General features: G+C 38.9%; 1 protein-coding gene across 5 annotated transcripts in view; it reads right to left on the bottom strand.

Annotated features, from left to right (window-relative positions):
* The window catches only part of LHPP (phospholysine phosphohistidine inorganic pyrophosphate phosphatase), a 163,402-nt gene that overhangs the window by 112,082 nt on the left and 23,988 nt on the right, over positions 1-27,332 (bottom strand). For 4 of the 5 annotated variants that reach the window (XM_081328323.1, XM_081328325.1, XM_081328324.1 and 1 more), the window contains exons 4-6: positions 26,395-26,458; positions 24,391-24,483; positions 12,879-12,970 (exon numbers count right to left, since the gene is read on the bottom strand). In XM_081328323.1, coding sequence (XP_081184449.1) covers positions 12,879-12,970; positions 24,391-24,483; positions 26,395-26,458 — 249 coding nt within the window. Of the gene's footprint in view, positions 1-1,353; positions 1,372-12,878; positions 12,971-24,390; positions 24,484-26,394; positions 26,459-27,332 lie in introns of all 5 variants that reach the window. The other variant, XR_014026513.1, reaches the window with a different exon arrangement.

Genomic DNA, 27,332 nt, shown 5'->3' with positions numbered 1-27,332 from the left:
CTCCAGTAATGAGCTTTCCACTATTCTCCACTATTACAGCAACCTCAGAGACATATTTCATTTGTTGTCAATATAAAAATTCCATTTAATAGCTATGTGAATACATGGTCGCAATATGTCTTTTTATCAATTATATATTACTTATTCCTATGTACAACATTTATGAATGTGCGTGGAATCTGATACCAGTTTGAATTAGGCCAGTGAGAAAGGAAGTTACAAAGGAAGTGTTCATTAAGACACACACAAATACACACCACAGTGTTGCTTGTACTGCATTTTTTTCAATCACACATACAATAAAAAGAAAATCAGAACTGAACTTTATGCTAACTGTACTCAAAGAAGAGCAATATTCTCTTTCAAAAGTGTTCCAGATAAATATTCATCACATAAAACAAAATTCTGCTAAAAACATACCAAACAGCAGGACACATAGCTGTAATGAAAGTGATGATGGAAAGGGCAGCTATAGACTTTGGAATGATCTACTGTATGAACAAATAGCTTTTGAAATCCCAGCTAAATTAAAAAGTAATGAAAATAAAAACCAAACCAAACCAAACCTAATCCCTCGGTCATCTGGGGACGTTCATATTTTAACTGAAATTGCAGTACTCTCTGTGCCTTTATGACAATGGCAAACCAGAATTACTGCCAGGAAAATAACAAGGATTTATCTACTATATGTTGTGAACACAAATCAAGGGCAATTAGAGGTTTTAGGAAAGATACTTTTACTATTCTTCAATTTACATATAGCTGTTATAGCATAAAGATATTCCTCAACTATAAATGGAACTAAAAATTCAGGTCATAAGTAGATACACCCTTATGACTGGACCCAATTCTACATCCATTTTTATTGTTAAATAAATAATATTTCGTAAGTTTGAATCACATGGTGATTAAACAAATCATCTGGCTGAAAGTCCGAATCCATTCTCCTCAATGACTGGTTTTTTTCCTGGAAAAAACATCACAAATTGTGTTGACATGTGGTATGCTACACCCAGTTGTAAATGTGAGCCAGGTACCAAGTGCCCAAAATGCAATTCATGTGACATTCTGTGTATGTGTTTGTGTGTGTGTGTGTGTGTGTGTGTGTGTGTGTGTGTGAGTGTGTGTGTGTGAGAGAGACATTTTACAACTGCTGTAATGCTTTATAGGCCATAAGGCACCCTTTTTGAGGCTGTGATAACTCCAAATGGTCGTTAATGATCAATTGTAAGATGAGGACTATCTGTAATCTCTTTATTAATGTATAAAACAGCAAATTGGCTGTTCCTGTGATCTAGTGCCATTAACTAGAGAAAGAAAATAAAGTGAAAACAAACAGAAAGAAGTACTCACCAAGAGATACTCATATATCTGAAATAGTGATACAAAAGAAAGAGAATCCATATTAAGAAAGTAAAAATGGGAAATAAAAACATAACATATAAACAGTATTTCTTTTGAAAACAATACCATGACAAAATAGAAACCTGTGAGATAGATGAACAGAAGTTTATTTAATGCTGTTAAAAGAGGTGGATTAAATACTTCAGAAAGGGAGGAGGAGGACGAGGAGGAGGAGGAGAAGAAGAAGAAGAAGAAGAAGAAGAAGAAGGAGAAGGAGAAGGAGAAGAAGGAGAAGGAGAAGGAGAAGGAGAAGGAGAAGGAGAAGGAGAAGGAGAAGGAGAAGGAGAAGGAGAAGGAGAAGAAGACGGCTTGGAAAAGTGACAAACTATATTCACTAAAGCCTACTTCATCTATAATGGTGAAAAGTTTATTATTTCTGTCAGTTCTGTATAAGTAAATGCTCCAGGAAATGGTGAATTTGTAACAGCACAGTTGACCTATGGCTGAGCTGCTTTGCGCTGCTGGTATTAAAAAGTAGATTTATTTCATCCACAAAGGTTTGCTTCCATACACTTCACACAATTACTCATGAAATGGTACCCTAATAAAAGTTAGTGAGCAATAAAAGGTGAAATAATGCCTAAACTCCCCTTTCCTTCTGTTGTAAAAGCAAGATTCGTGTGGCATCTGCAGTACTAGGGAAGCCCACCATCTCCAATAACTGAAATGACAGTAATTCACCAAGCTCCAGTATTTAGCTCTGGCTGATTTGAGAATGTTTAAAAACATTTTAGAATATTCAGTCTGCTACCTACATAGCAGGAATACTCTAACCTACATCTTCACAGGAGCAGTTTTAAACGTATTCTGAAGGAATCCTTGAAATTTTGAAGCTTATCAGAGATTCATCAGTAAAAATTAAATTAATGCCAAATACGCATAAAGTTTAAAGCAAACACCACATAGCAATGGTCCACAATGCTGTTTTGTCCTTGTGTCCAACTGTTTTTTCTAAAGCAAAAATCTTTCTGAAGATCGTTTAGGGCACTTGGAGGTTTATGTGATGACTGCAAGGAATATAAATCCTTCTATCCTCCACCATTCAATCAGAACTGAAGAAGCTTCTTGGATGAGAAGTGAAACATCTTCAAGGAAAAACAAAGTCTGGTTGCAGTTTGAAAAAGCACCTTTGGGACAACCATGACCTGGATGATTGATAATCTCCATAGACCTTTAGACAGAGAGGCTGCAAGAGAAGTGCTGATGCATGGAGCTTGTTAATGTCAATCAATTTAGAAAAAAACTATCACAGCAAGTTTGCTAAGGAGGGGAGAAGCTTTATCCTTGTCCCCCTTGTGAGGGTGCTTTACTTTACAAGGGCTTGACACACCACAACATAGCAATCTGTACACAATGCTTTACTTCACCACATAACTTCCCCAACAATGAGCTGTTGCCCCTTTGCCTTTCAAGGACATGTTGCCCTGTAAATATGTCTTTAATATTCAGTCCTTCAGAAAGTATTAAAGGGAGTCCTTTAATCCTTAGTTCAAGCAAATATCTATTAATCAATAAAGTGGAATATAACTTTCGCCTTCTTCCAAAAATTCTTACATTAGTTGGGATGAGGGGCTTTTTCAGTCTTGCTGGTTCCTCTTCTATTTATTCCTGACAAACTCTGAGCTCCAGGGAGGATCCCCACCAGGATATGAATGTGTGAAGAAATACATGAGGAAAATGGCATTTCTGGCTGGCTGCAGCTGCTTTTCCCAACTTCACTCCCTCATTCCTCTCTCAAAGATCCTATGCAGATCACTGTTTCTTCGCTGGTGTTAAAGTAAGAAGACAGCAGTCTTGGACAGAGCAGCTCGGATTAGTCTCCTCCATTTCAGCAATCCTGTTTCATTCTGCTGTTTCTCTGCTGCTATTAGCAATGAGGAAAAAGTACCTTTGCCCTACTGGCAGCTGATGGCCAATCTGTTGTGAAAGAAGAAAAATGGGAACGGTTCCTGGAAGCTCCAAAGATCGGAAAAGGTGGAAGCAGCCATATGTAGTCTCCATGGGCAAAGACTGGTGGTATCTCCTGAAAACCAAAGAATGAGTCCCAGACTCATCCATTCATAATTTCAAAGTTGGCCATTTGGCATTAGTTCCAAAGAAAGTAAGTGTGAGAGCTGTTCTCTGAATGCTGAATTCCCGCCCCCCCCAAAAAAAACCAACAACCCACCATCACTTCTTGAGTCTTGTCTATCTGTCATCTCCAAAATGTCTGCCACATGTGAGCAGCAATCATTACACTTACATATTAAGATATATTGAGTTAAAATTAGCCAAATATATTTTATATGGAAACTTACCAATATATTTACATTTGTTCAAGGAAGAGAATAGGGTTTGTCATTTACTTTTACTGACAAAGGAGCATATATTCTTAATTTAGCCTCTTGCCTAACATCTGCCATTTCAAAGAAATTGAAGCCAGTTCCTCATCCTATCATAATTGGGAACAGAGTGTGAAAAGGACTGCTTGGGAAAAGGCTCACAAGATTATGTTCCAGCCAAGTATATCAAGGTAGCCTTCAGACAATTATTACTGTATGAGATACCAACTTCTAATCTTTCAAATGAGTTGGACTATAGCTCTTACCTATCTGTTATGAATAAAGAGAATAGTAGATTGATTATAGCAATAATTATAGGATTATAATTGCTAGCTTTTCAAATACATAAGGCTACAGTTAGAAATACGACAATTTTATTCTAGACCATTAGTGAACTTCATGGCAAAGCAAACGTGTTTTATCTTGTTCTATAACATTGGAATGAAATTAATTGTACACCACTTTATGCTAATTGAATTTTTCTAAGGCAGGATTTGTTCTGAAGATGAGATCCTTATGTTGTGTATGCTGGCATGGTTTAAATCAGGTTTTATATAGTAATTTTACCATTACCATTTCACAAGAAAAGTTCTTTTAAGTATTCTTGAAATAAGAGGGTAGAGAGAGACATATTCTATACCATACAGAGTAGTACTGTTTATCATTGCTTTTCTTTGGAATAGAAAGTTTTCTTTTTTTTAATGTTGCTCTGTTACAGAAAGCAGTGCTTATTATGTATACCATCCATATTATGTGCCGCCTAATCCTAATCCTAAAATTTGGTAGATAAGAGAAGCCTACAAAAGTGTACCATCAACATTATATCACCCTTTCAGAAGAGACATTGCCTGATGATAAACCTCATGGTCTTTATGCCGAACCTCCAAAATTCAATTCTAATTTCTCCATCCAATGTCTAATGTTTAGGTGGCAAATCTATGCAAATTATAATCAATCAATCTCTGGCCAAGCAGAAAATGACCTCTGTCTGAGACCCTGGAGGATTATAGCGACTCAGTAAAGACAAAGCTGTACCGTAGAGATCAATGTTATTACTTGACATAAAGCTCTACATTTATGTCACTGCAAGCAGCTACTGTAGCATAATAAAACATGTGAGTAATTATATGGAAATAGAAGTCAACAAACTGAAATATTCTTCTGATAAAAATGGAAGTGAAAACATTCACTTCCATGCAATATGCATGGAAAAACAAATTGAAGAAATGTAATGGAAGAACTTTTGAGAACCCAAGAAGATTAGGAGAAGTTGGTTCTTTCAAAACCTCAAGAGTAATGGAATAATAAGTGTATTCTAATGAAGTGTCATAAATTATTATAGCTCAGACCAATTCCTTTTCCTTATCTCAGGAACCATATTAGGAAAGCCTTTTAGCTATTTTCCTTTCCTTTCCTAGAAACCTATACTCTGTGGAAATTTTAGCTAATCATTAGGTTCAAATGTATGATTATGAATCCCATGCAAGTAGGGATAAGTTCTTATTCCCTAGCAGGTTTCTCTGGCATTCTAATGCTTAAAAAATACTGCCAACCACAGGAACATTACACGGTTATTAACTGATATAACTGGTTAAGCACTTTTTAAGAAAAGCATCACTGTGGAAGCTTTTCCAAGTTCCCATCCAGATGATGTAATCTGCAGGAGAATGCTAAGATTGGTTACATCTACAAATTCTTTATGTCAGAGCTGGACATACTTTTTACACATTCTCCTATTTTTAGGTTTTAATCCTGTCCTGCATCCTATGGCAATCTTTTTTTCAACTTTGGCAACTATTATGACAAAGGTATCACCTCAAATATTTATTTATTTTATTTTTATTTTATTGCATTTATATACCGCCCTTTCCCTGAGGACTCAGGGCGGTTTACAGGGAGTTAAAAATCAACCATACAAAAGTTAAAACCCAATTTAAAAAATATTAAATCAACCCTGTACTATTAAAAACCCCAATTAAAATAAATATCTCCTCAGCCTGGGCCCGAGAGCTCAAAGAGCCAGGTCTTCAGGCCCCGGCGGAATGATCGGAGGTCGGGAGCAGTCCTCAGCTCCACCGGCAGCTGGTTCCAGAGGGCAGGCGCCCCCACTGAGAAGGCCCTATCCCTGGGTGTCACCCGCCGGCAATCTCTTACCGGCGGGACCCTGAGCAGACCCTCCCTGTGGGAGCGCACTGGGCGAAGGGCGTTTGATGCCGGCAGCAGGTGTTCCCTCAAATACCCCGGACCCAGGCCATGTAGGGCTTTATAGGTGATAACCAGCACCTTGAATTTCACCCGGAGGGCAACCGGAAACCAATGCAGCTCGCGGAGTAGAGGTGTTACATGGGAGTATCGGGAAACCCCCATTACAACTCGCGCGGCCGCATTCTGCACCAGTTGAAGCCTCCGAGTGGTCTTCAAGGGCAGCCCCATGTAGAGAGCGTTACAGTAGTCCAAACGGGAGGTCACAAGCGCATGAGTAACTGTGCGTAGGGCGTCTCGGTCCAGATAGGGACGCAACTGGGAAATAGGGAAAGGCTTCCTTAAAGAATAAGGTATATATCAAGTAATGAAAATGAAATGTGGATTATAAGTTCTCTGTATACCTGGATGTCATTTTTCTGACTTACAAAGCATTAACATTAAAATAGAACTGTTGTTTCAACCAAATTAAAGGAACAGGCAATAAAGTAAGCCTCAACAAGGTGTTATGCCACAGAAACAATACTGAATAGCCAAAATGTTTTCAGTACTATCAACAGGGAATCAAATTACATTAATTGTAATGCATACCAGCCTCCCAAAAAAAGCAGAAAGGACTAATTAGCAGAGGTTGAATATAATAGCCTCTGCTTCACAGTGATAACAGCTATCCAAGAACATCCCACCTCTTCACTGCAGAGCAAGGCTAAATATTAAAGACTACTGTAAACAATGAAGGAAATATTCCATATCCAAGGGAACAGTCTTTTCAGTTGGCTTTCTGCTCCTCTGGATAGAGATTCCATTTATACAAACTCATTCAACATTATGTAATAATTCACAGGAAAAGATGCTGTATGACACAAGTAGAGAACAGTAAACAAGTGGCATCAATATACATTCCAGGAAATAGCAATCCATTTATTCCATCAAATAAACTCAGTAACCAGCATTAAATTTAATTAAAAAAATATCAGTAGTATGATCAAACCTGCATGGGAAATTCTAAACAAAGCAGTAGGTTATTAAGCATGGTGATCCCTGCTAATATAGCAGTGTAGTTTGCTTGTGTTAGGCCAGTGATGGTGAACCTTTTAGAGATTGAGTGCCCAAAAACTGCCTCACCCCCCTGCCCACCCCGCCCCGTGCCCTGCCTGCCCGCAGGGCCACCCACCACCTCCACGGCCCACCGCAGATTGCCCAGATGGCCCTGCAACGCCATGGCAGCCATGCCCTCTGTCCACGCCCCACAGCATCATCTGCGTGCGATGAGGTGCAAGGGTGGAGTCTTGTCCCTGCTGCCCAGCTGCCATGTCCTTGGCTGCACTGCTGCCCGCGGGCTGTGCCCGGGGGTGACTCTCCTCTGGGGGGCTGCTTGTGAGGAGGGGGCCATGGGGGGGAGGCAGGGCTGGGGTGACGGCACACATGCCCACACAGAGGGCTCTGAGCGCCACCTCTGACATGCATGCCATAGGTTTGCCACCACTGTGTTAGGCAGTCCTTTATCTTGTGTATGTGTGTGCCTTCAAATCAATCTTCATTCCTAGTAACTACCTTGCACAAATCCATGCAATTTTCTTGGCAATATTTTTGGGAAGGCAAACAATTTGCCTCTGACTCCATCCTTCAGCTAAGAAAACATGACTGGCCCAAAGTCATCCAGTTGGGAGAGATGGTGGTAGAATTCATGGTCTCCCGGTTTTTAGCTTGCTGTCTTTAACCACTGTACCAACTGGCTCTCCCTTCAAATTACTTTTATTTAAAATGTGGAATTCATAATATACTGCTCAAAAAAATAAAGGGAACAGAAAATAAGACAACCTACTATTAAATACAGTACATTGTGTTGTTTAAGTGTTCCCTTTATTTTTTTGAGCAGTATATATAAATGCCATTAAAGAATCAGAAGAGAAGGTTCTCTCACTGGATAGTTAATACTTATTTATTTGACTTGTAACCTGCTATAATCTACTAAGAGCGCTAAAGTTAACAGAAAAGATTATCACAGAACACAAACTGTCCATGGAGAATACAAATAAACTATCCATCAAGAAACTATCCATCAAGAAATATAATCTCCCAAACCATGGGATACTATTTTTCTGGGCAACCTGGGAAAATTGGCAGCTGGAGGCACCAATGGGTATGGGAAGTCAGCCGGGCAGTCCCTTGTTTGTGAGGTGCTGCAAGACTCAGCCTTCCCTCTCACATTTTTTAACATCCACATGAAGCTGCTCGGTGAGGTTATTAGCTAGTTTGGGATTCAGTATCAGCAATATGCTGGTGTTGTCCAATTGTACACTGCTACTTTAAGCTCCCCTTCATGGATTACTGCCTTGTCGTGGCGAAGGGGCTTGCGTAATTCAATGAAGCTATGAGCTATGCCGTGCAGGGCCACCCAAGACGGACAGGTCATAGCAGAGAGTTCTGACAAAACGTGATCCACTGAAGAAGGAAATGGCAACCCACTCCAGTATCTTTGCCATGAAAACCCTATGGATAGTACCAAAAGGCAAAACGATATGACGCTGGAAGATGAGCCCCTCAGGTCGGAAGGCGTCCAATATGCTACTGGGGAAGAGCAGAGGGCTAGTACTAGTAGCGCCAGAAAGAATGAAGCGACTGGGCCAAAGCCGAAAGAATGCTCAGCTGTGGATATGTCTGGTGGTGAAAGGAAAGTCCGATGCTGTAAAGATTTTTTCTCCATAGGAACCTGGAATGTAAGATCCATGAATCAAGGAAAGCTGGACGTGGTCAAACAAGAGATTACAAGACTAAACATTGACATCTTAGGTATCAGCGAACTAAAATGGACAGGAATGGGTGAATTTTATTCAGATGACCATCAGGTATACTACTGCGGGCAAGAATCCCTCAGAAGAAATGGAGTAGCCTTCATAGTCAATAAAAAAATAGGAAAAGCAATACTGGGATACAATCCTCAAAATGACAGAATGATCTCAGTTCGAATCCAAGGCAAACCATTCAATATCACAGTAGTCCAAGTCTATGCCCCAACCACCGGTGCTGAAAAGGATGAAATTAACCAGTTCTATGAAGCCCTACAGCACCTTATAGAACTAACACCAAAAAATGATGTCCTTATCATCATGGGAGATTGGAATGCTAAAGTAGGAAGCCAAAAGATAACTGGAATAACAGGCAAGTTTGGCCTTGGAGTACAAAATGAAGCAGGGCACAGGCTGATAGAATTTTGTCAAGAGAATACGATGGTTATAGCAAACGATCTCAAAACCTACCTTTTCGAACAAGCTGGCCTGGCCTGATGGGATGGGGTTGGGTTTTATTAATCTGTTTTAATCTATTTTTTAATGTGTTCTAACTTATTCATGGGCATTTTGTTTAATTGTTTTTAATTTTTGTATCTTGTTTTTTAATATGTATTGCCCTGTTCACCGCCCTGAGTCCTTCGGGAGAAGGGCGGTATACAAATAAAATAAATAAATAAATAAATAAATAAATAAATAAATAAATAAATAAATAAATAAACACTCTTTTCCAACAACCCAAGAGACGGCTTTACACATGGACATCACCAGACGGTCAACACAGAAATCAGATTGACTATATGCTCTGCAGCCAAAGATGGAGAAGCTCTATACAGTCAGTAAAAACAAGACCAGGAGCTGACTGTGGCTCAGACCATGAGCTTCTTGTTGCAAAGTTTAGGCTTAAATTAAAGAAAGTAGGGAAAAGCGCTAGGCCAGTCAGGTATGAATTAAATCATATCCCTGTTCAATATACAGTAGAGGTGACAAATAGATTTAAGGAATTAGATCTGATAGACAGAGTGCCTGAAGAACTATGGACAGAGGTTCGCAACATTGTACAACAGGTAGCAACCAAAACCATCCCAAAGAAAAAGAAATGCAAGAAAGCAAAATGGCTGTCTGAGGAAGCTTTGCAAATAGCTGAGGAAAGGAGGGAAGCGAAAGGCAAGGGAGAAAAAGAAAGATATGCCCAATTGAATGCAGAATTCCAGAGATAAGCTAGAAGAGATAAGAATGCCTTCTTAAATGAGCAATGTGAAGAAATAGAAGAAAACAATAGAATAGGGAGGGCCAGAGATCTCTTCAAGAAAATTGGAGAGATGAAAGGAACATTTCATTCAAAAATGGGCATGATAAAGGACCAAAATGGCAGGGACCTAACAGAGGCAGAAGAGATTAAGAAGAGGTGGCAAAATTACACAGAAGAACTATACAAGAATGAGCTTAATGTCCCTGATAATCACAATGAGGTGGTCACTGACCTCGAGCCAGACATCCTAGAATGTGAAGTGAAGTGGGCCTTAGAAAAGCTGAGCAACAACAAAGCTAGTGGAGGTGACAGTATTCCAGCTGAGCTATTCAAAATCTTAAAAGACGATGCAGTAAAAGTGCTACACTCAATTTGCCAGCAAATTTGGAAAACTCAACAGTGGCCACAGGATTGGAAAAGATCAGTTTACATTCCAATTCCAAAGAAAGGCAGTGCCAAAGAATGTTCAAACTATCGCACCATTGCACTCATTTCTCATGCTAGTAAAGTTATGCTTAAAATTCTACAAGCTAGACTCCAGCAGTATGTGGATCGAGAACTACCAGAAGTACAGGCAGGATTTCGAAGAGGCAGAGGAACTAGAGATCAAATTGCTAACATATGCTGGATCATGGAGAAAGCTAGAGAGTTCCAGAAAAACATCTACTTCTGCTTCATTGACTATGCTAAAGCCTTTGATTGTGTGGATCATAACAAACTCTGGCAAGTCCTTAAAGAGATGGGCATACCAGACCATCTTATTTGTCTCTTGAGAAATCTATATGCGGGCCAAGAAGCAACAGTGAGAACTGGACACGGAACCACTGATTGGTTCAAAATTGGGAAAGGAGTCCGACAAGGCTGTATACTGTCGCCTTGCCTATTTAACTTATATGCAGAGCACATCATGAGAAAGGCAGGGCTAGATGAATCAAAAGTTGGAATTAAGATTGCCGGAAGAAACATCAACAACCTAAGATATGCAGATGATACCACTCTAATGGCAGAAAGTGAAGAAGAACTAAAGAGCCTCTTGTGGCGGGTGAAGAAGGAGAGTGCAAAACTTGGGTTGAAACTAAACATTAAGAAAACCAAGATCATGGCATCTGGCCCTCTCAATTCCTGGCAAATAGATGGGGAAGAAATGGAGGTAGTGACAGATTTTATTTTCCTGGGCTCCAAGATCACTGCAGTTGGGGACTGTAGCCAAGAAATTAAAAGACGCTTGCTCCTTGGAAGGAAAGCCATGGCAAATCTAGACAGCACACTAAAAAGCAGAGACATCACCCTGTCAACAAAAGTGCGTATAGTCAAGGCTATGGTCTTCCCAGTTGCAATGTATGGCAGTGAAAGCTGGACCATAAGAAAGGCTGAGCGCCAAAGAATTGAAGCCTTTGAACTATGGTGCTGGAGAAGACTCCTGCGAGTTCCTTGGACTGCAAGGCGATCAAACCGGTCAGTCCTAGAGGAGATCAACCCTGACTGCTCTTTAGAAGGCCAGATCCCGAAGCTAAAACTCAAATACTTTGGCCACCTAATGAGAAGGAAGGACTCACTGGAGAAGAGCCTAATGCTGGGAAAGATTGAGGGCAATAGAAGAAGGGGACGACAGAGAATGAGGTGGCTGGATGGAGTCACTGAAGCAGTAGGCGTGAGCTTAGATGGACTCCAGAAGATGGTAGAGGACAGGAAGGTCTGGAGGAACATTGTCCATAGGGTCGCGATGGGTCGGACACGACTTCGCAACTAACAACAACAACAACCTTAAGCTATATAGGTGATGCTCTCAACATCTTGACTGGAGACTACACAGCTCTGGATGGGATAGAAAAGCACGAACCCTATACAAAACAGAACATTCATTGCAGGTCCCTGCCATTTGTAATTGTGTCCCTTGGTGGAATGGCACTGCCCTTGAAGGACTTGGAAGTTCTCCTGGATTCCCAGCTACTGGTGAATAAGCAGGCAGAGACTGTGCCCTAGAAAATTTTAGCCCAGCAAGGAAATTATTCATTAAGAAGTATTTCTGATGGCAGGTCTGTTGTACAATTCCTAACCCCTTATAGAACTCATCTTATTGGGAATGCTTGCCTGGCTCTTATAGATTTATTTATCCAACCTTCTACATTTTGCATGTTGTTCCTGAATGTCCAGCTCCTATGCAGTTATATGCACTTTGTTTTTCTCTATAAATCACACTTGAAAATTCTTGATCCATCAAATGTTGAATTCCAAATCCTATTGGCCTCAGACAAGTTCCGAAACTTTGAAACCTCTGATCAGTAAAGGATCTGAAAAAGATCAGTTATGCTTACAACTTTCTTCAGAGGTAAGAGCGATTGGCAAATCTGTTAAAACAGCCAGCAGAGAAGATCACTCAGAGCTACAGTAACTGTACAAATGGCACCATCTAAGGGAACTACAATGTAATAATACACACATCTTGTCTCAAAGGCAGCATTTTCTGCAAATAGTCATTCACTAAAACACAAAGATCAGCTTGGATTTCAAATAATGTAAATTATGCACGGCACTCCATATTTTTCATGCTTTTTTAAAGTTCCTTTTTATTTTACGCACAAACTACCTAGAGTAAGAAATTGGCTTTTGATGCACTTTCTCAATTAATAAATGTATGACCTACCCAATTACCAGGATTAATAACATAGTACATCATTATCAAAGATGGGCTTGACGGAGAATACATGGGCCACATACAAACTGACTCCGAGAACAAAATTCAGGCTGCCAGACCATGTATTCCACAACTTTGCTAGACAAAAAAATAAAATTTATTTTTTTCATTATAAATCTATGCATCACAGTTACAGTATAAAGCCATAAAGAAAAAAGTAAGGGAAGCAGATTATTAACTATAGGGGATACAAGGCTTATTTAATATGCACTGACCTGTACTTTCCTGTCCGTACTTGTACAGCTCTCATTCCACATTGCTGGGCTCCTCCTACATCGTTTACAATATCATCTCCAATCATGATGGCCTGTCACAGCAATGAAATACAGACAGACATAAAGTCAAATGCATTTGAGTCCCGCCCTACTTCATCTTCCTTGACATAATAACCTGCCTGATTTGATATTTAATATAGCCATCATGCAAATTAAACAAGTTCGTATTGTCAATGTATCCTTTTAAAGTTAATCCATCTGGACTATAATTCAATCTCTACTTACAAGGCTATAGAGTTGAGCACTAATTTTTCAAATGGTCTGAAAGTCATCAGAAAAACTCAGTAGTTTTTTGGGTTTGTTTTTTTTTTTGACATATTGCAATGGGGAATACTTCAAGAATTCAAATACTCCAAACACTAAAGGGTAAATTCCATAGCTTATTCTCCTGCATTTCTTTCCTTCCCCTACTCTCTCCTTTACTCTAGATTGTTGTCAGTCTAGATATGTAATTTAGATTTAGATACGACATGCATTGTCTTACAATCTAATGTTGTTCACCTTTTAACAAATAGCAACTAATTACATATTGACTTGCCCATGAATTAAATATATTGTGATTCCAACATTTTTTTTCTTACTCTTTTAAAACTCAAGATGTAATCAAAAGTTAAGTAAGAAATACTTTACAAAGCCATTAAAATTTAGTGCATTCAACTTCGGGATGATTTCATACTGAGACTACACAATGCAAAAATAAAAACTTAAAAAGTATCACTTATTCCTTAATCAGTTTGATTTTTTTTTTTACTATGGATCCTAATAGTGAAGATTTTAGCTCCCAGAACTATCTTAGGCTAGAAAGATGATAGAAGAAATGAAGTCTGATCAACTTGTCTTTCCTCATTTTTTTTTATGGTTCAAAGTGTTTGGTGGTCTTGGCATTTTCTTGTTCTTTTCTATAGCAAAAAAACCCATCCCAACTCAAAGGTGTTTCTCAGAGACTTATTGTCCTATGCAGCATTTTCTAGGTGGGTCAGGTATCCACAGGACATTACCTAATCATTCCAGGAATTGTTGCAAAGGAACCACAGCAGTGACTATGAGGACCTTTTGCTATGAAAAAAAGTAAAACAAACAAAACAAAACAAAAAACCCACAAAAGCCTCAGTTTAACACTTACATTTTCACAATTAAATATCCTCCGTATTTATGTCCAAATATCATTTAAACAAAAACTAGACAAAAAGAAAAACAAAGTCTGCCTCTAAAGCAGAAAGAAAGATAGACTAGGGTCTATATATCTAGTCTATCCCAATAATTATATATAGGTATTGCCATGGCTGAAGTATATCTTTCTGAACAACCTATGAAAACTTATGCAAGTTTACCTCCTAATCACATTATTTATTTGTTAACTTGAAACATAAATACATTATCTTCTAGTTTCTATTCCTGTACTGCCAATTCCTGTAGACTCCTGAATGCTCCATGTAGGTTTCTCTAAGTCACAGGTCTGCAACCTGCGGCTCCAGAGCCGCATGCGGCTCTTTCAGCCGTCTCCTGCGGCTCCCAGTCCTCTGCCATGTGCAGTCCAAAAAAAAAAAAGTGGGACTAAAAAGTTCAACCAATCAATTCAAATATGCAGGGTAGGTACATATCTCACCTTGGCTCCACTCTTCAGTCAAACCCTGTTCTGCGCATGCCTGCATGTATGTGCATGCACAAATATTTTTTGCGGCTCCGAGTTTTCCATTTTGTGAGGGAACTGGTTCCGAGTGGCTCTTCCACTGTTTCAGGTTGCTGACCCCTGCTCTAAGTGCAATGGTTCAGCCTTTAAAGGTGCTGAGCTTGTCAGCTGGAAAGATGACAGCCCAGGTGTGTGAGCCAAGCACCACACAATGGTATGAGCTCCCATTCCTGCCCCACCTCCTGCCCACCTAGCAGTTTGAAAGCATGCAAATGCGAGTAGTTAATAGGTACCACTTCAGTGGAAGGCTAACAGCGTTCCATGCGCCTTTGGCGTATAGCCATGCCAGCCATGCTCCTCAGGATGATGAAGAAAGGAAAGCAAAAATAGAACCAGCTATCCTTCAAGAAGAAGTTGTGTGTGCAATGATTCAACTACCAAACAACAAGGGCCTATATGCTGGAGTGATCATGAGGAAGTGGAACTTGAAGAATCAAAACTGGAGTAAACATTGGAGGTAGGAATGTTAACAATTTTTGATAGGCTGACGACATAATTCTCTCAGAAACCGAAGAAAACTTGAAACATCTGATCAAAAGAATTAAAGATGTTTGTGAGAAATTTGGCCTCTTCCTAAACAACAAAAAGAACGAGCTCATGACCACTGCAAGGAATGGAAATATCAGAATGACAATTGACAGTGAAGAAATTGAATACATGCAAAAAAGTCATTTTCCTAGTTCTGCAATTCACTTGCAGACTGACCAAAAGAGTGAATGTAGAACAAAATGTCGAATCACACTGGGTTACATACAAAAGATGAGCATGAACTGAGCATGGAAAAGCAAGGAGATCAGCCTGGCAACTAAATGCAGATTAGTCCACCCTATCATATTTCCTATAACTCATATCATTATCATATATACAAAAAACAGGTATGGCAAGTAACTAAAGATATTTCATAGAGATATCCACCCTAAAACAACAGATATTTAAGCCACCGACGTGTAGTCCTTGACTTATGACAATTGGGACCAGAATTTCCATTACTAAGCAAGGTAGTTAAGTGATTTTGCAATCTTTTTTGCCACAGTTGTTAAACAAATTAGGTGAATCATGCTGTTGTTAAGCCGGCTTCCTTCATTGACTTTGCTTGTTGGAAGCTGTTTCATAAGGTTGCAAATAGTGATCACATGTCCCTGGGACACTACAACTGTCATAAATACATGCCAGTTGTCAAGCATCCAAATTTTTGACTACATGAGTGTGGGATGCTGCAACAATTGTTAAGTATGAGTCCTAGTTGTAACTCACTTTTTTAGCACTGTTGTAACTTTGAATGGTCACTAAATGAACAGTTGTAAGTCAAGGACTGCCTGCATTGAGTTCATTGAGCAGATTTTAAGTTGCTTGAAAAAGAACAGTTCTCTAAAACAATAAATGAATAGCTTTAGTAAGCTCCTTTTTTTCATTGTGCATTGTGCTGACTGCTTAGGCAAACCAACAACTAAGTACCGTATATAAATCTGAGGAAGCTGCAGGACAGACATTTCAAATTCAATTAATTCTGGGAGCCAAGTTAGATTTGTGGTCTGCTGAATTGACACGGCAAGGATCTGCTAATATTCCTTTATGGCTTTTCTATTAAGGCTTTATAGAAATAGTTTTCTTCTAATTTATAAAAGCCCTGTGGAAGATTAATACAAGTCAGAGAAACAGATAAGGAGGCTTCCAGAGGAATCAAGTCTTTTCGTGCTGCAATTAAGAAGGTGTCTGTGTGAGAGTAAAATGTTTCATTTTGTTTATAGAGAAGTTTTCGCGTAAGAAAGCCATCCGCACTGAAAGTGCAGCTGCACTTGAGCAGTAGAGCCTATCCAAGCCAGCTTGTGGTAGACGCATACAAAAATGTCCTCTGGGCTCTTGGGATTTCACAGATTTACTATCGGTGAAGGGCAATAATCACTAAAGGAGGAGCAATTATTCCCAAATCATTTAGGATTTAAAAAAATCATTGGCAAGAAGATAGAGGTCAAGAGGTGCACTGTCAGGGGAAATAAAAAAAACTCTACCTGTCAAACCCAGGTTTAACTTCTTCTCTGGCAGCCAGATAGGAAGCAAAAAGAAGAGAAAAGAAGGAGGAGAAACAGAGAAGATAAAACTGAAAAGGTCACTTGCTTGCTCAAGGCCAAAACAAGAATTCAGCTTTGCCCAACACATTTTATACGAAATCAACAGTGGTTTCTGACAAATTTAGTAATTATGAAAAAAATGGAATGTGCGCTGATCAATATAACGATAAAGAAATGTACTTCCAGAAACCTCTGTTATTGTGAGGAAAACTGAAGAACTAAAAGGTGAATTACAAAATAAATAGCACAATTATATATGTCTGCTCATAAGTAAGCCTCTCTGAGTTCACTGGAATATATGTGTGTCTGTGTGTGTGTGTGTGTGTGTGTGTGTGTAACACACAGACACACAGACACACACACACACACACACACACACAAACACACACACACAGACTGCAGCCTAACTCAGACCTGTTCTATACTGTGGCCATTGTAAAATAACTTTTCTTGTTATACCAAAATAGTCTCATTTAGACAAAGGAAGAAGATGAAAAAAAAGCTACTCTTTTCTGAAATCACAAACCTGTTCACCAATATGTGAGACCATAAGGAGGTTTGATCTAGTGATGAAGGCACCAGGCTAGAAAGTGGGAGACCGTGACTTAAAATCTTGCCTTAGCCATGGAAACCAGCTATATGATCCTGGGCCACTCACTTTCTCTCAGTCCAATCCATCTCACAGGATTGTTGTTGTGGAGAAAATAGCATGAGAAAGGTGTGTTGGATATGTTCGCTGCCTTGAGTTGAGAGGGAGGGAGGGAGGGAGGGAGGGAGGGAGGGAGGGAGGAAGGAAGGAAGGAAGGAAGGAAGGAAGGAAGGAAGGAAGGAAGGAAGGAAGGAAGGAAGGAAAACTGGAACAAGCAAGTTAAAAATTATGTGTTGTTCAGAAATTTACTATTGCTTAGCTAAGCACACTTTCTCAGCCTAGGCTCTTTTATATACAACTATAGTTCCTCTGAGTCAGTGCTAACCCCTGGTAATTACCTGGCTAAATCCCTGCAGTTTTCTTGGCAAGATTTTGAAAGAGGTTTGCCAATCCCTTCTTCCTAGGCTTGAGATAGGCTTGAGATAAAGTGGACTGTTAATTTCTAGCCTGATGCCTTAAACACTACCCCAAACAGGCTTTCCTTTAAATTTAGTAGAGGACAAATATAGTAGCAATTGTAAAATTGCAAGGAAGAAAGTAGCTCAGGAAGGAAAAAAGAACGGGGGAAAAAATCATTCTATGACATTTTATTTAGCTTAACATCTCAAATGCTGATCAGTTTACAATGTAGAAGAGGTCCATTTTTGTGTACGCAAAATGGTTGCCCGACAAGTGGGACATTAGGGGGGAGGGGACTTAAGAGATATAGGTTGACAATTTTTTCTCCTTCAACTATTTTGATGCAGCATTGTGTATTTATTTTCCGTGACAATTAAATCTCAAGATTTATTCAAGGTGGCTGAAAATGACTTTCATCCTCACAATCGTTCTACAAGAAAGGATAAAGATATGGGAGAAAGAGAGAAACGCATTAAGAGCTATGTTGCCACGCTGTATTGTCAAGCTGGGTTTCCCATGCTCTAGCCCAAACCTGTAGCATGCAGAGATACTGTATTTTAAAATTATGTCATATAAATGCTCAAGTAGCAGAGTTGCTTTATGTATTAGCATTCACAGAAACCATATGGACAGCAGGTGATAACCCCTGGTAAGGTATGAAATCTTTATGAAATATATATTTATTAATATAAAATAAACTGAGGTTTCACAATTGCCCAATACATGTAATACTGTTTTCTGTAGTGGCGAATATCTGTAGCTCAGGTGTAGGATAAGGGTGAAAGTTCTCTTCTGTTTATAAGGGCTTCAGGTGTGGGTGTGCTAAGTGAGGGTCTTGTGATGGGTCAGGTGTGAATCAACAGGGAGAGGCTTGTGATGGTCTTGTGATGGGGAGGTTGTTGGAGGGTGTGAATTATCAATAGGTCAGGTGTGAGTCATCAGTGAGAAGCTGAACAGACATCCCCTAAATGCCACTGAAGATGTTACCTAGCCTGGTAACGAAACGTTCGGAATCCAACCTAAAGCTTGGAGAACAATCTTTCATCCTCGTACCATTTTCTTCTCTATTTTTCTCTGAAACACTTTTCCTTATTTGCCCGTGTATGAATGAACTATAACATCATCTGTCAGAGATTAGGCCAATGGATCTATTGGTTATGACAGAATTTCAAGGAGGCTACAGCTTGAGGCAACAAGAGAAAAAAAATGTGAACTCGCAATTACAGCACATGCTTTACATACAACTCTCAAACCAGTTCAACATCTTGCTATGACATGACATGAAAGGAGTTCTCTATGAAGTCACATAAAACTAGTTTGTAAAGGCAGAGAAACAATAAAAAGCTGGATGGATCAATGGCCAAACCCAAATTCCTTTTTCCTTGAGCTGCTTTCTATTATCATTTATGCAGTTGTAATAGTGGTATTTTTTTATTTTAAAAAATGTTAAAACTCAAGAGTTTAAAAAAATCAGCTGCTTTGTTTTTAATGGGGAAAAAAAAGAAGTAAAACATGAATGATATCATTTCCAGAGGGAGAGGCAGCATTCCAGAATTAGAGGGTATTTTTACGTGGACTCTAAGCACCTTTCCAGAAACTGCTGTCCATCTTTATGATTTCATGGTATTGTCTGTCTTTGGCAGCTCAACTAATTTCTTTCTGGCTTTGGTGTATTGAAAAACCCCCCACCACATCTATCCTAGTGATTCTCAACTTTTTCTTCACCATGGACCCCCTTTAAATACCTTTTGTGGCCATGCACTATGGCCACAGACCCCCAGACTTAATTCAAGAATTAAATCATAACTTCCTCAAGCCTTCGTGGACCTCCTGTGATAACATTGCAGCCCCTCAGGGGTCCACAGACCACAGGTTGAGTCACTGACCTTTCCCATTGCAACTCAGAAGCTCAGCAGAACCTGTGGGCAGGCCACGTTCTCCTGTTCCTCAACCCACTTCTCCAATATTGGGATCTGAAGAAAAATAGTGATATGGCTGCTTTGCATCATTCCTCAAAATCACCCCTTCATTTTTGTTCTTTCTTATTTTTGGAATTCAGTGAGCCCACGAAGTAAAGGAAAGACATGGATGGAAATGGGACAATGCATGACTGGCATTCTTCGTACTTCCCTATTGGTTCGCTGGAAAGAAGGAGCCTCCTTGGCTTGAGTTGTCTTCAGTAATCTAAGGCTGGGAGCGGTAATTTGCTTTTGAGGAATTAGAGAGTAAAACTATTAGTGGCATGGAAGATTTTCAGAAGCAAATTTGGATTCTCTGCCTCGCTAGTTAACTACAAGTACTCCTGCTCAACTGAGTCTCCTAGAGTACCACAAATGCAAATCTTGTATTGCCCACTGGATAGATGATTCAGGATGTGTTGTGTCAAGCAGATGGCTCAGACTATGCAAATGACATTCTTGATTTCAATTTAGCATAGTGACATTAGGACAAGGTGAGAGAATTACAGTAATGACTATTACTGTAGCTGCAATCTTACTTTTTTAATCTATTTTTGGCTTTATCAGAATCAGAAATCTGCAACTGCCACTAGATGCAAGCACATACTTGTGTAACCTATTATAACTCTCATTAGAATAGGTCAGGAGTGTCAAACTCAATTTCATTGAGGGCTGCATCAGCATTATGGTTGCCCTCAAAAGGCCAGCAGATCTCTCACCTGGAGGGGCAGTAGCAGCTTCGAAGGAAGCACATGCACTTCAGCAGGGCCTGGCTTGAGTTTCTTGACTAGCTTTGGCCCAGGCCCAGCGTGTGTGAACCTCCTGTCTCATGTTTCCTCACGTCTTTGGGGAAAAGTCTTTGAGGCGAGTGGCTACTTGTAGGAATGTGCAGTATAGACAAAGGGAGGAAAGGCGGCGAGGCACAGAGGGATGAGAATTGAAGAAACACATGACCCAAGCATCTTCTGTCCTTTCCTTCCCTCCCTTTCCTTCCCTCACCAGCCACTCGCTCTCAGGCAGAGGGCGCTTTAGCCATGCTCACCCGCTCCTGCAGTTACCACTGCTGCACAGCTCCACATGTTGGAGAGCTCCCGCTGCCCGTCCTCTGCTAGCGCTTCTGCCACTGACAAGACACCTGAAGAAGCGAGGAGGTAGGTAACTACTCAATCACCTCCTCCTCCTAGTCTGCTTGCAGGCCAGATCTAAACACGTCACGGGACCAATCTGGCCTATGGGCCTTGAGTTTGACATGTCTGGAATAGGACAATTTACTACCAACAGACTCTATTTATTACGATATTAAGTTATTGGAACCTTAACATGATTTTGGTATTATCGTAATGCAGTAAAAATCACTGATACAACTTTAAAAAATAATCAGTATTAGGCTATTTCTATAACTTTTAAAGGTGGATTATTCTTTGTCATATTACTGAATCATAAGAAGAGCCTAGTTACCTTTAAGGGTTTTAAATTTCATATCTATTAAAGTAATTCCAACAATCTCTACTTCCCCGAAGCTATTCAGGAAAAGTTAAAATGAAAATTGGACTTTAGGGAGACTCTTCCATTCCAAGAATCAGTTGAAAACACCTCAGCTGAAGCAAGCAAAGGCAGGATCACTTTATAAAGCAGTTATCAAGGGAAATGATTGGTGATAACTTTACTGATTAGAGTAACTCCCTAAAATTTTCAACTTTAGCCACTATAGAGGCAAGATGATTGAAGATGATGTCGGGGCAAAATGAAGACAGATGAAGACTATAACAAGTTTAACAAAGCACAGATGGAGATTTACAGTGATTTAATGATGCAGTTAATGGCATATTTAAGTGCAATACATAAATGGACCTGAACATTTTATGATGAAAGTCATCACTCTAGTCTTCATTTTATTACCTTAGGCATGGACTGACATGCACATAAAGTGTCTTTTTCAAGTATCACTCAGATACATTTTTGCAGGAGGTAATATTTTCATTTCCAGTAGCACCTGTATTTATGCTTTCACATTCTGATTTGTATTATTCATAACAAGTAAGTTGGAATAGTATAACTAAATCAGGGTGAGAGTAAAGATATATATTTTTTTAATTTTAAGAGGGGGAGATGCTATACAGATTGGAGAAAAACAGAATCAGATCCCCAAATTCAGTAGGAACAATAAATGGTACCCAGGCACTCAAAAAGTGAACATCTAGTTTTTTTATAAAACATCAAATATACTAATTTTAATCTAAACTTGTAAAAAAAACTTTAACAGATAATGACCATAGTGTTGTAAAGTAGCTATTATCAACCTTCTGCACTCCATTCCTTTTGGAATACAACTAGAAAAGCTGTATTGATGCACTGACTATACTATTAAAATTCTCTTTGTTGCGACCTTTAACTGGTCAAAATGGTCTATCATAGGGCAAATTTTTTTGTATCTCAAATACAAAAAAGTATCTCAAATGGGCTACTGTATAGAATGTGTCCAAAATCCAGGACTCAAGGGAATGACATTTGAGAATGTTCTGGCTGCTTCAGTGTTACTTGCTGCTGCTGCACTGCTGCTTTGGTCATATTATCTTCACTATGTTTATTCTCAACATTCTCTGACAGTTTCCCAGCCAGTCTTGCAATCCCATGTTCCATTTCCTACCCAATAGCAGTCACTTACCCTGCCTGCTTGGAATGGACGGAGGAACAAGGAGGAAGGTCTATGCCACCATCCGGCACCTCACTTACCTCCTGCATAGTTTCTCAATTATTGGCTTTTTGAAGCAATCACTCTACAGAGTTCTTTCAAAATCTTGCCACTATTTTTTTTTAACAAATACATTTTACTGATTTTTTTTTGAAAAAGATTTTGTCTTGTCAGGTTTTCAGAGTTGGGATTAATGGATTAGTACAAGTGGAAACTGCGTTCAGACTTAGTCAACCCACTGCCAGAAAGATAGCAACAAATTGGAAAATGTCTAGAGACGCAGGACAAAAACTGTTAAGAATGTTGAAGGATTGAACTGAGAAGAAAGATTACAAAAAAACAAAACAAATAGCTTAGCTGAGAGATAGCTAGAAAGAAAGAACAAGAAAGCGGTCTTCCAATAGCTGACTGGTTGAAAATATCGCAGAACAAGTACCATTTTCAGGAAGAATGTCATCTAGCAAAATTAGAGATATCTAGATTGTTTACTTTAAACTAAGAGCCCAATTGAATTTAGTGTCAGAAAAAGATGCCAAGTTGTATCAGTAGTTACAAAGAATCCCTGGGGGCATTTTTAGGGAAAGGTCATATGACATGCTCTGATAGCTACCTGTATGACATGGACTAAACTTACAATGTGATATACGCCTTAAGATTTCCTGCAACCTTAAAATCTGGTGAGGCCAGGACAATAAGCTTCTCAACACCATTGGCAAACATTTAGGAGTATGCCACATATAGACAAATTTCAGTACAAAAGACTTTTCTTGACTTACAATTTTGGCCTTAATTAGGTTCAGGTAAAAAAAATCCCTATGAAACTATGAATTGAAAAGCTAGATATAGAAGAAGCAGGATACAAATATTACCACCGTTATGGTATTACAGAAAACTCTGAAGGGTACGATGTACAGCCAGGCAAACCAGCAACTGGATCCTAGAACAAATCAACCCAGGAATCTCACTCAGAGCACTAATGAGACTCCAACTATTGTATTGCAATAGATGGAGATCTATTACATTATGAGAAGTCCATAATGTTGCAGGAAAAAGAGAATGATCGGTGGCAAGATGGATGAATATGACTACAGCAGCGATGAAGTACGAGACGTTTAAAAGACTTAGTGGAGAGAATCCATGCATGTGGACACAAGGAGTCAGTGCTAATCTGATGACAATTAATCAACCCATCAGTCAGGTTTGAACTTAGCCCCAATTTTGATACAAATGAAGCAAGACATCCCAAAGGTGTTTTTTCAAGAGGCAACTGGACTTTGTTTTTCCTTGAAGATGTTTTGATTCTCATCCAAGAAGCTTCTTCAGGAGAAGCAAGATCTACTGTAGTTATATGGTCTACAATTCTGCTGAATATTTGAAGTAAATATTTGAATTGAAGATTAATTTAACTCTAGGATTCTTGATTAAATTTAGAGGCTGCCCAATTCCAGATAACTCTGGACAACTTCCATTATGAAACAAAGGACAATAAAAACAAAAATAATAAATCTCCTAAGATTATTGCTTATTTAAAGATGCCTCTTTAGTTTATTGCTTAATAATAATTTTAATGAATGTACATGCTTCTGAAAAACTATATTCAGTAGTTTTGGCAGGGGCTTTCTTCAAAATTTTCATCAAGTAAATTATTAGTGCTTGTTGGGAAAGAGAATATAACTTTTCATTATAACTATTACTGAGCATTAATTTTACTTCTGGCCACTGGGTGGAAATTTAGAATTCAGCTCCACATAATATTCCAGTGCCAACTGGAGCTTTAGAAACTTTTCTATATGTTATTATCTGCCTGTATAAACAATTTAACATGGGAGAAATGAATTGAAGCAGATTTTATTTTCAAAGAGAAAGAAATTCCTGCAAATTCAAAGTTTATTACGTTTTTGTGCAACTGAATTGCTTTCATATTTCTTCCCCAATGAAACACTTTATCCTCCCAATGCTGGTAAAATCAACCCTGATGATGTTCAGAAATCTTACCTGGTGAGGTTCAATGCCCATTTCTGTCAAAGCTGACTGGAAAAACATTTTGGCTGGTTTTCCCACTACCTCAGCTTGAATATCACAGGCGTACTAGGCAATAGGACAAAAATAACACTGTTATCTTTCAAAAGTGTCTGACTTATACACATTACTTGCTTCCTAGTTATTGACATTCAAATGATGGTAACATGCTAAAGCACAGTTTAAGGTTGGAATACTATTTGTAGAAATATGAAGAATAATCTCCAGGGCTTATGTCCAATTTTTAAAGATACACCTTTGAAGATACAAGATGTGTTTCATAGAAATCCATAGAGAATTTATTAGAGGGGGAAAGGTTCTGCTGTTCTTTCACATACTTGGTATATTCAACCATCTTGGTCTAAGTAGACGAGGAGGAAAAACAACTTTGGGAAGAAGTATAGCCATTTTAATGTTTCAAATTAAATATCAAAGTTCTGGTCCCAACTGGGGTCATAAGCTCCAGATGCCCCATTCATGTTATATGTACACAACCAATCCCACTTGGCAATAGGTTGGATGTTCTGCTATGCAGGATTTCATTGTAAACATCAGCACTCTGAACGGTGGTTGGCTATACACCTCCCACCAAGGAAGATGAATAAGAGCTTGTGAGGTAGTCTACCAAAGACTTGTCTTGGCCAAAAAAATTGCCATGTTTTGTTTTGAATTAGTTGAAAAACATTGTTTTTTTTTAAATCCTATCTCTTTTCTCTGGCTAGGTCCTGTGTCATTCTACTTGGTGCAGTTGGAACCATTAACTGCTGTGCCATACCTATATCTTTTTTATTCTGGGAAAATAAATGAATATCCTGTGCCTGCGAGTTGACCAGCAGTTCTTGTCTTTGGGGATAAATCGTTCATAAATTAAAGCTACTCTTCACATGTCAACTTGGAATATCACAGGAAAGCAATAGCAATAGCATTTAGACTTATATACTGCTTCATAGTACATTACAGCCCTCTCTGAGTGGTTTACAGAATTAACATATTGCCCCCAACAATCTGGGTCCTCCTTTTACCGACTTCGGAAAGATGGAAGGCTGAGTCAACCTTGAGCCAGTCAGGATCAAACTGCTGGCAGTTGGCAGAGTTAGCCTGCAATACTACATTCTAACAACTGTGCCACCAGGGCACATTACACATCCCACTGGCCATGCTGGCTGGGAATTCTGGGAAATGTAACACCTACAGTATGGAAGACATCAGTTTGAAGAAAAAAAAACTATAAAATTAGATACAGAAGTTAGTAAGGGGGCTCATATTTGCCCCTACAGTTTAGAACACCTTAGGATTTTAACATCTATATAAAAGGAAGTTCCCAACTTCTCAAATCCATTTTTATTCTGCACTGCAACACACTTTTTATTTCTTTGATAGTAAATGTACTCGTTGAACCTTTGGGCCAGATGTTATGTTAACACCCCTCACTGCTGGGACTGCTCTGAGGCCTAGTGTAGCAACATCTAGAAAGTAGCTGGTTTTCCACTCCTGTCTCTGATGTATTAAGTGAAAGAACCTGAAGTTCAAACTCAATTAAGGGAAGTTGGCTTTTTTCTACAACTGGCAAAAGAGCACCGAGGTAGACAGACAAACAGACAGGCAGATATTGTGGTGTGGGTGTACACGTACACACACACACACACACACTGAATTTCATCTGGAATTCCTAGCATAAAAAGCCATGAATTCATTTGCAACAACATACCAATTAAGACAAACACAGATATATAATGCAGTAAGTGTTTCAATGAGCTTCTGGCACACATGATGAATCTGGGCTGCTTTTCCAGTTTGATCATTTAGGGGTTATGCTTTTCATTATCTATATTCTTTGTTTTATTGTTCTCTGTTTTACTGTCAACTGCTCCGATTCTTTTAACAGCATGCAAAAATGTTCAGTAGTTATATAAATGTTTTAATAAAATAAATAAATATATTAGGGAACAAAGCACATTATGTGCTAAAACAATAAAATACCTCCAGTGCTTTCATGTATGCTCCAACATCAAGTTTTAGTCCATCTGTTTCTTTATAATAGCGTCTGAAATTAAAAATATGCAGATTTAAAATGCAGTATTTCAAACATTTGATCCTTTAATCCACCCAGCATTCTGCATTTACTCCGTCTCCAAAGGTGATAGATTTGGCAATAATTAGCTTTAAATAGAATATAAATAAAGTCTTAAAAGGTAAATATGACAAAATGCTGAATAGAATAGATACATAAGTATGTAACCAAAACAACAAATGGTCCTATTGAAAATGATAAGCTATTATGCAAGTAGTCCTCATTTAACAATGCTAATTGGGACGAGAAACTCCATTATTAAGCAATGTGGTTGAAAGTTGAAAACTACATGCCTACATTGCTTAGTGACAACAGTTCCAGCAGTCCCTTAAGCTGGCAGACCCATTCTAATCCCAATTTCTTTGAAAATGCTAAAGGAGAAGTTATTCCAAAGAACTACAGTGAGGGAAAAATTATTTGATCCCCTGCTGATTTTGTACATTTGCCCACTGACAAAGAAATGATCAGTCTATAATTTTAATGGTAGGTTTATTTTAAGAGTGAGAGACAGAATAACAACAAAAAAATCCAGAAAAATGCATTTCAAAAAAGTTACAAATTGATTTGCATTTTAATGAGTGAAATAAATATTTGATCCCTTTGCAAAACATAACTCAGTACTTGGTGGCAAAACCCTTGTTGGCAATCACAGAGGTCAGGTTGCTCACATCTCAGGAGGGATTTTGTCCCACTCCTCTTTGCAGATCCACTCCAAGTCATTAAGGTTTCGAGGCTGACATTTGGCAGCTCAAATGTTCAGCTCCCTCCACAGATTTTCTATGGGATTAAGATCTGGAGACTGGCTAGGCCACTCCAGAACCTTAATGTGCTTCTTCTTGAGCCAAAC

The sequence above is a fragment of the Vipera berus genome (genome assembly GCF_964194415.1).
Source record: "Vipera berus genome assembly, chromosome: 5".
Classification (NCBI taxonomy): domain Eukaryota; kingdom Metazoa; phylum Chordata; class Lepidosauria; order Squamata; family Viperidae; genus Vipera; species Vipera berus.
The sequence above is the reverse complement of the archived record's forward strand: the minus strand, read 5'-3'. Positions and strand labels throughout refer to the sequence as shown.